This window comes from Phocoena phocoena, chromosome 2 (assembly GCF_963924675.1).
Source record: "Phocoena phocoena chromosome 2, mPhoPho1.1, whole genome shotgun sequence".
NCBI lineage: Eukaryota > Metazoa > Chordata > Mammalia > Artiodactyla > Phocoenidae > Phocoena > Phocoena phocoena.
The window spans coordinates 73,429,648-73,440,357 of record NC_089220.1 but is presented as its reverse complement, the minus strand read 5'-3'; the positions used below and the strand labels follow the sequence as shown (position 1 = coordinate 73,440,357).

General features: G+C 49.0%; 2 protein-coding genes across 2 annotated transcripts; one reads left to right on the top strand and one right to left on the bottom strand.

Moving 5' to 3' along the window:
- The first annotated feature begins 141 nt into the window (after window positions 1–141).
- Window positions 142–6,465, top strand: GMPR2 (guanosine monophosphate reductase 2). Its single transcript, XM_065871382.1, has 10 exons — window positions 142–204; window positions 612–707; window positions 849–968; window positions 3,076–3,159; window positions 3,310–3,483; window positions 4,310–4,391; window positions 4,483–4,589; window positions 4,776–4,818; window positions 5,502–5,661; window positions 5,837–6,465. Exons 2-10 carry the CDS (start codon window positions 621–623, stop codon window positions 6,024–6,026), a joined length of 1,047 nt encoding a protein of 348 aa, XP_065727454.1. The 5' UTR covers window positions 142–204; window positions 612–620; the 3' UTR covers window positions 6,027–6,465.
- A 160-nt stretch (window positions 6,466–6,625) lies between these two features.
- Window positions 6,626–10,081, bottom strand: TINF2 (TERF1 interacting nuclear factor 2). Its single transcript, XM_065872060.1, has 9 exons — window positions 9,588–10,081; window positions 9,341–9,445; window positions 9,123–9,224; window positions 8,484–8,591; window positions 8,283–8,379; window positions 7,653–8,115; window positions 7,500–7,567; window positions 7,301–7,392; window positions 6,626–7,165 (listed from the first exon to the last, which is right to left on the bottom strand). The coding sequence occupies exons 1-9, from the start codon at window positions 9,777–9,779 to the stop codon at window positions 7,031–7,033; spliced, it is 1,362 nt and encodes a 453-aa protein (XP_065728132.1). The 5' UTR covers window positions 9,780–10,081; the 3' UTR covers window positions 6,626–7,030.
- Window positions 10,082–10,710: the final 629 nt, after the last annotated feature.

The window sequence follows — 10,710 nt, the reverse complement described above, 5'->3', positions numbered from 1 at the left end:
TCAGATCCAGCGGCATCCTCAGTGTGTGAACTCTGTTACCCAAAAGGCCTCCAGCACCGAAGCTGGAATTCCTCGGTTACTCGTTCTCTCCGGCAATTAGCGGAACCTGTTAGCGCTGCCCACAAGGCTCAGCGGGGCTGCGCGAGGTTAGTGGCTAATCAAGAGGAGCTTCGGTCAACTGCCACCTGGCCCCGGCAACAGGAAGTGAGTACCCCTATTCCGGAAGCTGGTTTTGGGATCCCACCACTCCTTCTCACTCCCAAATCTGCCTCTTATCCCAAACTGCTCTTTGCAGGGGCGGGAGAAAGAAGAGTAGTGGGGTAAGGAACGCACCATTTAGGGTCACTCACGACTCCATCCCAGTTCTTCTCCCCAACAAATAGTACCTAGGTTGAAGACACCGAGAGTAAGTGAAACCACCCGAGTCTGAGGTGACGGTCTTCAGGGACTATGCCTCGATCAATGCCCTGACCTTCCACAATTTAAGCGAGGAGAGAGATGAGCCCTGCCGCCAGCCCTAACAGAACATTAAGTTCTAAGGGAAAATTGGCTCAGCTACCGCCTCCTGACTTTTCCTACCTTCCAGCCCTCAGATTCGCTGCTACCCTTAGGTGCCTGCCATGCCTCACATCGACAACGACGTCAAACTGGACTTCAAGGATGTCCTGTTGAGGCCCAAACGCAGTACCCTTAAGTCTCGAAGTGAGGTGAGCCTGCTTCTCTAGTTGCTCTTTCTTGATCCCAAGCTCCTGGAGGGCCAGGACTGGGAAAGATTCCTGGCTTTTGCCCTCCTGCAATACTTGTTTTTTGGATAAATGAAATGCTTAGTTTCCTGTTCATATCTGCAGGTGGATCTCACAAGATCCTTTTCATTTCGGAACTCAAAGCAGATGTACACTGGGATCCCCATCATTGCAGCCAATATGGATACTGTAGGCACCTTTGAGATAGCCAAGGTTCTCTGTAAGGTAGGACTTCCCTCATACCCCTTCCTCATGGTATCCAGTTTTGTGGGCTGACTGCAGAGGTATCTGCATCCCCACCCCCATCCCAGGTCAACTCTGGCAGTTAACAGTCAGGATGCTCAATTTCTGTTTTTGCAGTAGTATTAAGGCCCCTTTATCTGATAACTTTAAAGGGCCATCTGAGTTAATGAGATTCAAAGCTAAATTTTGCCCCCATTTTAACAGAACTTTCCCTTTTCTCCTGTCCAGCAGTTTATACGTCCTGCCAGCTTTTCCCACCACCCAGATCACCCTCTCCAAATCACCGTCATCCCTCTTTACACTATTGTTAGGATACTCAGCATTCACTGTTTTAGTCCAGAAACTAGATATAGTTTGAGCATTCAAAAATTCCTAACTAGAAGATCCTAGAGAGAAGAAGTTTATTTTCTTTCATGCTTGTTTTTTTTTTTTTTTTTTTAATCTTCCTCTTCTTTAAGTCCTAGGTTCCTGGGTGTTTCTGGGATGTGCCCAAAATGGAATGTGTTTTTCTTATATACAGGTTATTGCTCATTTTCAAAATGGAAGCTGCTGCTCCTTTCAGTAACATTACCTGCCTCTATATTTGTAGCTGAGAAGGTAGATAGTTTGGGCATCCTGAGGACATATGCACTCTTCTGGTTAATCCAGGTAGCCCTGGTTGATGGATTCTGCTGCTGCTTGTGGCTCTGTCAGCCTTAAGGACTTCATCTCCCTTTCTCTATTTTTGATTGCTGTAAGTCTTTGTGGAATGTCTGCTGTCATTTCTCTGAGGTTCATAGTTATGCAGCTTTAGTACTGTATTACTATTGCCATTTACCAACTGCTTAGGAATCCCACTGTTGCCCGTTGTCCACCTGGCCTGTCCAATAGAGTTAAGGAATGGTGAATCTGACTTCAGTGTTAACAAATGTCCTATAATGTATGGACCTTGCCGGGACTGTCTTGATGCTTTATGTTGAGACTGGCTTTTCATTACTGCTGAGTGCTGAAGAAATCAGATTTTAGAGATACAGCCAAGTCTCAGTAATAATTAAAAGGTTGGATGCAAGCAAGGATCTTTTTCTAGATCTCTAGCTTGGTATGTAATTGGATATGCTCATCATGCCACCCTATGCCAGTATATCTCCAAGGTCTGCTGACCTCCTAGAGTGATTTTTGTCTATTAGCATGTTGATGGCAGAGTGTTGCTGAGAAAGCAGTTCTGTACCAGCGTTAGCTAGGTAGTGTTGATGATGATCTCTGAGCATTTGCACTTCCTTACTGCTGGCTGATGCTTGACTTCCTTGGGTCTCTTGTCTGTTGCAAGATTTGTGCTGTCTTGTCTATTTGCATGTCTGCACTTTTAAATCACAAACACCAGCATTCACAAGTGGCCTTTGAATGCCTTTCTCAAAGTATTGGGATGTTATTTGCAATTTGTTGTGCTAGGAAATACAAGTCTGATGAGTCATTATATCCTTGAACTTGGTTGACTGAAATAGACTGAATGAGATAGACTTTTCAGGTTGGTCCATGTCTCAAGAAAATTTGTCCTTTACTTTAGCAGAGATGGAGAAAGGGTAGCACCTTATTGACTGTTAACCTTAAGGCCTTACCTCTTGTAATTTTGTGAGCATTTAGGCTTACTGAATTACTGCTGGTAAATGGACCAGAAGATACCACAAGTAGGTTAGCTCCGTACTAGGTTATCATAGGAGGGGCTGAGTCAGTGCAGGCAGACACTGGCTCCGTCCAGCCTCTTCATGGTTCTTTCTTGTCTACTGCTTGTCCCACTGCACCAACAGCTTGTCCTTGTCACCTTTTAACTCAGAAGCGCTGTACGTGCTGGCAGGTGAAATCCAATCCAGGTGACTTTAGTACTTTGGTGGGAGTGTTGGGCAAGTACTAGCTTATGGGGAAAAGCCCGACTGCATTTGTAGAGAGAATAATGGTGGAACTGAGGTTCGAGCTCAACCACTGACTTCTTCAAGTTGCTCTTTCCAGACTTCAGTCCTTTTGTCCCTCAGATAGGATAATATAAAGGTCTATTTTTAGAAAAAGAGACTCTTAATGAAGTTCCCTCCTTTTTGATGGCTCTTTCTTCTCCCAGTTCTCCCTCTTCACTGCTATCCATAAGCACTACAGCCTCGAGCAGTGGAAAGAGTTTGCTAGCCAGAATCCTGACTGTCTTGAGGTAAGAGTGGTCCTCCCCTGATCCACTCCTTAGCCCAGTCTTCCGGGAATCTTTGTTTGGCTTCCTGGGGACCAGCCCTTACCTCCCCACCCCTGTTGGCTAACGAACCAGGTCATTTCTTACATGCTAATGGCCCTGTTTCTCGCACAGCATCTGGCTGCCAGCTCAGGCACAGGCTCTGCTGACTTTGAGCAGCTGGGACAGATCCTGGACGCTATTCCCCAGGTGAAATATATATGCGTGGACGTGGCCAATGGCTACTCTGAACACTTTGTTGAATTTGTAAAGGATGTGAGGAAGCACTTCCCTGAACACACCATCATGGTATGTCTCTACTACCCTGTAGTGGGTCCATTCCTCTCCTTCCTCCACTCTTTCCCACCACACCATTTTGTTTCACCAGTTCCTTTCTCCTCTGCTGCATTTCCTAGTCCGCTTAATCATGTCACTGGGTGATGATCCATGGTTCCATGCTTTAAATGTTTGTGTACTGGCCAGTGCCGTCTTCTCCGAGCCTTGATACCTAGTCTTTGTAAATCCAGTGTCCGACATCACTCACTAAACCACAACGGAACATTTCTGCATCGTACATACCTCTGGTACATACCCACGTGCCCAAAGGTATGGAGAGATACTACAGTCATATTGAAGGGGATGCATGAAATGTTGTTTTATTTTATTTTATTTTTACAAGCTCAGGGGAGTTATGACAACGCCTCACTTTCTTCGCAGCATTGAGTGGTCTCTCTGTTCTGTCCATCGAAAGCAAATACAATTGTGTAGATGGGTATTTAGCCGACATTACCATGTCCTCCCCCTTTCCCTGAAGCCAGAGAGGTTTCATGACATAACAGCTTAAGCAAAGGATGTGTTTGGGTCTTTTGGAGGGGAGGGGGAGATAAATCTACTGTAAATCAGATGTGAGCTTGTTCCAGTTGGACCCCCGCTTTACCCTAGTACAACGGTGACAGTGGCCACTCACCCCCTTACCTCAGCTTGGAAAGCAGGGTCCTTTGAAGTGACTGGTCTAAAAGCCCTCAGAAGGCCCAAGTAGAGGGAACCAAGGTACTCTTCTTTGTAATAATGCTGGAAGCACACGATCGGCTCTTTCTGACCCTAAGAATGCTCTGTTTTGATGCTTCTGTCCCAGGCAGGGAATGTGGTAACAGGAGAGATGGTGGAAGAGCTGATTCTCTCTGGGGCTGACATCATCAAAGTGGGAATTGGACCAGGTAAGCTGGTTCACTGGGGGCCACTGGCCACCGCTTCAGTGGCAGACACCTGTGGAGAACTTCCCTCTCATTCTTGTCACATTCTTCTCAGGCTCTGTGTGTACCACCCGGAAGAAGACCGGAGTTGGGTATCCACAGCTGAGCGCAGTGATGGAGTGCGCAGATGCTGCCCATGGCCTCAAAGGCCACATCATTTCCGTAAGGCCAAGAGCAGGGTAGGGGTAGGAGGCTGCCAGACATCTGGGTTCTCTGCCAGGTCTGGAGGCTCTGGTAGAGGTGGATCAGGACTCCTGGGTTCCTGTCAGCTTTGAGGTGGGCCACTGGGACCTCCTAGAGGGCTTGGGGCATCCATACTCTCCCATCATAGTGCTCCTTACTTTGCAGGATGGAGGCTGCAACTGTCCCGGGGATGTGGCCAAGGCTTTCGGTAAGGAGGGCACAGAAGGAGGATCCTGTAGAAGAGGATGAGTCACCTCTGAGGGTCTAGGATCAGGCTAGGGAAGTCTAAGAAAGCTGTTCAGATTCTTTTATAATATGACTAGTGACCCAGAAGCCTGTGGTGTCATCTGGGGCAAACCAGCAGGGGAAATCCTGAGACTCTGATGTGAACTCTCCTATTGTGGGCCAGGGCCATCTGCATCATCCCCTGGACTGCGGGACACTGCAGATGCCGAGCCCCACCCTGGACCCATGGCATCTGGCTCTGGGGAGTGGGGCTACAGATCTGCATTTTCCCAGCTTCCTAGGTGATCCTTGTTCACACTGAAGTTGGAGAGCTTTGCTCTTGGGACACTTGAAGTGAGTCTTGTTCGGCTGGGCAGAGTAAAAAGAGGTGACCAGAAGATGGCGAAAGCAGCAAAAAGGAGAGAGCAGAAGCCAGGCAGAGCGTCTCCAGAGGCTCTATTTTAAATTCTTGGAAAGTCCACTGAGGAACAGAAGCCAGGGCAGAGTAGGCCTGTGCACTGGGTTGTGGGCCAGCTAGGGAAACAAAACCAGGAAGATGCCAGAATCATTGGCAGGCCTGAGAATTTTGTGTGAGTTGCTTCTGAGGGTGACCATGTTGGAACCTGGGCCAGACTCATCTCTTTCCACTCTTGTTGGTGCTGGCAGGGGCAGGGGCTGACTTCGTGATGCTGGGCGGCATGCTGGCTGGGCACAGCGAGTCAGGTGGTGAGCTCATCGAGAGGGATGGCAAGAAGTACAAGCTCTTCTACGGCATGAGTTCTGAAATGGCCATGAAGAAGTATGCCGGGGGCGTGGCTGAGTACAGGTAGGTGTGGAGGCCAGAAGCTGAGGGTTCTTGGAAAGCGTGACTTCCCAAGTAAAGTGGTGGTAGAACTTGGAAGAAAAATGATGAACAGGGACTAAATGCTAGAGATTGGGGAAGAGTCATTGGGCTTAAGAAATCCAGACAGAAAAGCTAAGAAAGCTTTTCCTCTTCTAAGGGCCTCAGAGGGAAAGACAGTGGAGATGCCCTTTAAAGGGGATGTGGAACATACTATCCGAGACATTCTTGGAGGCATCCGCTCCACCTGTACCTACGTGGGAGCAGCTAAGCTGAAGGAGCTGAGCCGGAGAACTACCTTCATCCGTGTCACCCAGCAGGTGAATCCGATCTTCAGTGACAAGAGCTAGACCTGAGCAGTTCTGCCCTCCCAGGGCGCCAGCACCCACCGCAGGGCTCCCCAGTGGGCCCCTCTCCCATCCCAGCTCCTAGGGCTATTACTTGGTCATTTCCTATCCTCTCTCTGCTAAGGGCTCCTGCAGTATTCTGTACTTTATCTGCACATGCAAAATGCCCAGGGCACCTACTGGGGAGGAAGCAAGGAAGGCAGGCTGAGAAAATAAAGTTAAGATAATCAAATGGGAATCTGGGGACCCAGAATCCTGAAGATTATTAAAAGGAAAAGATGCTGATTCATACATAAGTGTTTTATATGGCCTTGGTCTGGAAGAGGTAGGCTTTTAGAATCATGTTTTGTTAATCAGATTCATTAAATAGATCTTTGAATATCTACAAAGCTCAGAAGTGTTTATGTATTTTAAATACCTCAATAAAGAGAGATCCCAATGACTTTGAGATTCTGGGGATTTCTGCACAAGGATGGCATCTGGGTGCTGCTGCAGGGCAAGTGGAGGAGTTGGCACTGACCCAGTGGAGTCAAGGACAGTGAGTGCCCTTTCCATGAAGCATCTCCATTCTAGTGCCACCACCTCCAAGTAACCTGGCAGCGTGAGAATTTACAAGTATATTCTGGCATCAGACCACACACAGTATTTTCAGAATAGCAAAAGGAAATTTCTCTTCTAGGCTCTCAGCCCTGGTAACCCTTTTGGGCATGTCTGAACAACACTCTCCAAGGGAAGTAAAATGGCAAAGGGATCCCCTTCCAGCCCTGGAGAGGCCGGTTCTGTTTCTAAGGAATGACCTACACTGACCTTATAGAAGGCTTAAATTCCCCTCCCTCAAACGAAGACAGTGTTTTAACGAATCCAAAATTTAATTATTAAGTATTACAAAGTAACTTTAGCAATATAGTCAGGCAACCCAAGCCTGGACTTCCACTTTATTACCCCTAAACTGCGTGAGAGCTGAGGAGGAAGGAGACAGGCAGAGTGCCGTGGGCATTCCAGTCTAATCACAGCAGTCTAGAACTGTCTGTATGGTTAGGAAGAGGGACAGACACACCACTGGGGCCAGAAGGGGGGAGGTATTCACAGAAGGTGGGGATCAGGGTGTCAAACTTTGTCTTCTGATAGTTTTCCAGAGAGTCCTGCAGAGAAGGGAGCAGGGAGATCCTATCATCACTGAAACATGCCCTGAGCCCTCCATATCCTGCATCATATGGCTTTCTATCTTGTTCTGCCCGCCCATCCCCTTCCCCAGCTTTCCATTCCTTCCTACTCACCCTTCCTTCCCTCTGGCCATTTTCTTCCTCGTCGGAGTCCAAAACCAGGTCCCCTATAGTAATGTCAGAGCTGCACAGAGATGGAGGACGCACTGCAGGGAGGAAACCAGAGTCCAAGTACTCTTCTCAGTGAACACAGGACCTCAAGAGTCCCCAAGAGAGGAGGCTGTCTGATCTGGTCCTGACTCAGGATACCTACCTGACTTCCTGGCCCTAGGAGGCGATAATGACAATCTCAGGGGTTCCATGGGGCAATCCAAGCAGTTCCTAGGGTGGGAGCAAGCAAGACAGGGTGAAAGGAGAGCAGGCAGGGCATGTGCTGCTAGTAGGGAGAAGCAACTGTTGTACTTACTCCTTTTGCTCTGAGGCAGACAAGTCATTTGGGTTCTCCTTCAGAGCCCTTCCTCCCAGGGTCTTGGACGGACTCCTAGACTTGACAGTCGAGGCTGCTCTGGTGCCCACAGCACCTGCTGGATCTGCTGTGTGTGTCCCATGTTCTTCCCTGTTCCCAGGCTTAGATATGACCTGCGTTGGTGAACCCAGATTCCTAAAGGGGAACAGCATGACTGTGGGGCGCTCCTTATGGCCTCTGCTAGTGGATGCCCACCGGGACTGGATTCTTCGCCGGCCTAGAGGGGCCAGATTGAAATGGTGGCCAGTCAAATGTTCCGGGTGCTTCCTTGAGGCTGGATCCTGAGGAAGGTGTGGGCCAGGCCGGGCTTTTGGCAGAGGGTCGTGGAGTGCTGGTGTTGGTTGCTGAGGAGGACTCTGCTCCATGGGCTCTGTCGTGTTCACTGAATCAGTAGCAAAGCACTCTGAAAAAGAAAACAAATCTCTTTAAAAAGGCAATATAGTAACACATGGACTCAGTCTGGTTTCTTACGCCTCAGGCCCATGTAACCCTTCCAATAGGCTGCCTCAAAAGGTTGCAAGCTACACACTCAACCCCCAAATTCTTAGTTCTCCTAGATGGTCCTGGTACCTGGAAGTGGCCACCCCATGTCCACACCATATTGGCTCAAGACAAAAGAAGAAGTGATAGAAACTCCAGGCTGCATCCAAGTCAGCACATCCTGAAGCTGTGGGCAGGGAGAGAGGCATGAAGACCACAGGCCTTGATACAACTCCACCCCCTACCCCCCACCCCAGCATTCTGCCCTTATGTGTTTTGCCCTAGCAAAACCTGCTGTGCCTGCAGTGTAGGCAGTGCTTTTTCCAACTGACACAGGTATTCAAAAAACAGCTTTTCCATGGCAGCCAGAAAAAGCTCCCCGTACTCTTGTTCCAGTTCCTGCAGGAGGAAAAGAAGCAGGTCAACACACCATTGTAAAGCAATTATATTCCAATGAAAGTGTTTAAAAAAATTAAAAAAAAAAAATTATGTTGTACATTGTTGATGAAAGTATGTATACATTGAAGAAAAAAGCCTGAATGAATCTTCTCGATTAAAATCAGTAATGTTATTTATACTAAGCATTACTAATTTAAAATTGGGTAAACAACAAGGTCCTACTGTATAGTACAGGGAACTATATTCAATATCTTGTGATGAACCATAATGGAAAAGAATATAAAAAAGAATGTATGCATATGTATAACCGAATCACTTTGCTGTACAGCAGAAATCAATACAACATTCTAAATCAACTATGCTTCAATTAAAAAAAACATTCAGTTGTACATTTTGAATGAGTAAATTGTGTGATATATAAATTTTATATCAATAAAGATGTTTTAAAAAGTTAAAAAAAAAAAACTAAGCAGGTCAGAAGAGGACTAGAGAGAACAGCTACGCCATAGCTTCCAAAGCAGCCAGTCCCACCTGTAGCTTCGAAGCCAAATCAACAGAGGCTTCTGCCAGCTGCTTCACCTGCTGGCAAAAGGTTTCCTGAGCCTCTGAGATCTTCCTCAGATCCTGCTTTGTCTGTTGAGGGTAAGGAAGACAAGTTAGGGGCACGAGAATCCAGTGACCGGGAGGAGGAGCAACTTTGTTGCACCGCGTGTTACGTGGAGGTAGGGCTTGCTCCAGGGACGACTCACGGCTTTGGGGTCCCGCACTGTAGGTCCAGACTCTGGGAAGTGGCGATGCAGGGCATTCAGAACCTGGGCCCAAGGCCGGCCCTGCAGGATCATATCCACCACCAGCTGTGAAGGGTGCTGAGCTCAGAATCCCCACGTCCGGGCAAGCTGCCCTTTTCCAACCGGTTCCACCCCCAAGCAGTCGGCCCAGGACAGGTCCTCGCATCCCGTCCCTTTCCCCTCTACCGGGTCCTACTGACTCCAATACCTTGGCCTTTAGGCCCATACACAGGCGTTCATGGTGCCGGTACCGAACCAAGCCGGGGGCAGCAGCGCGCAGGGATCGCAGAAACTCCAATACTCGCGGAAAATGCTCCACGTAGCGTCCGCGCACGACTTGCCAGCAGGCAGCGGCTACGAAGCGAAGAGCGGCGGGACCGGCCCCAGGGGGCGCGGCCATGGCCGGCGGGCCCCACCCCAGGAGCCGTACCTTTGTGTTCCTACCTCTGGCAAGGCTTCCCGCCTCCTCCTAGGGGCGCGGTTTCCGGTGGCCCTCACAGGCTCGGCTATTTCGTTCTGCGCCGGATAGTTCGCGATCCGAGACTGCGCCCTCCCATGGGCCACCGGAATCCCGGGGTTTTCTCCAACTCGGGCTGGAGCCTGAATGGAGAAGCTGGCCAGCTCCACTGGCAACAGGTCGTTCTGCCTTAAACGCCGCCGCTGTCTCGAACTCAAAGGCTACTTCGCTTCCGGCTCCGCGACCAGTTTCCCTACCCGGGAGAAGGGTGGTAGTAGAACCAATGGGCCGCCAGACAGGGGAGACGTCACGCGCGTCATAAGGCCGCGCCCCGGCAGATCCGGCTGCCCGGCACTTCCGACGGCTGCTGAGCAGCTGGGACCGGGGACCTGGGTCCCGCCTCCGGCCCTTTCCCGCCTCCGGCCCTTGCATTTCTTCGCGGAGCCTGCAGAGAAGGCCCGTCGTTCTTTGAGGTCTTGACTTTCTAGTCTGTAAAGCGAGGCTTATGCCACTTTCCCTCTCCATCGTCTTCACCCTCTCAAATACGATTCCTTAAATCCCAGCGCCCAGACCATCGCCTGCAAAGCCTTCCCCGGGCGGCGCGCCGCTTGCAGTAAGAGTTCAACTCTTTTTTTTACAGAATGGGAGAGGGCGCCCGCCTTTAAAAAATAAAATTCAAAGTTTGAAAAGGTACATCAGATTGTTAATCTGGTTTTTTTCTAGATGGTGAGACTGCAGGAAATTTTTGTGCTTTTCTGTGTTTGATATCTTTTTTTTTAAATCGTGTAGTTCTAAAATAAATAAAATAGATTTCCATTTTCGAATTTCTGTTGTGCGCTTACTCCAGTCAGCCCCCTAATACAGTTGACCGTTT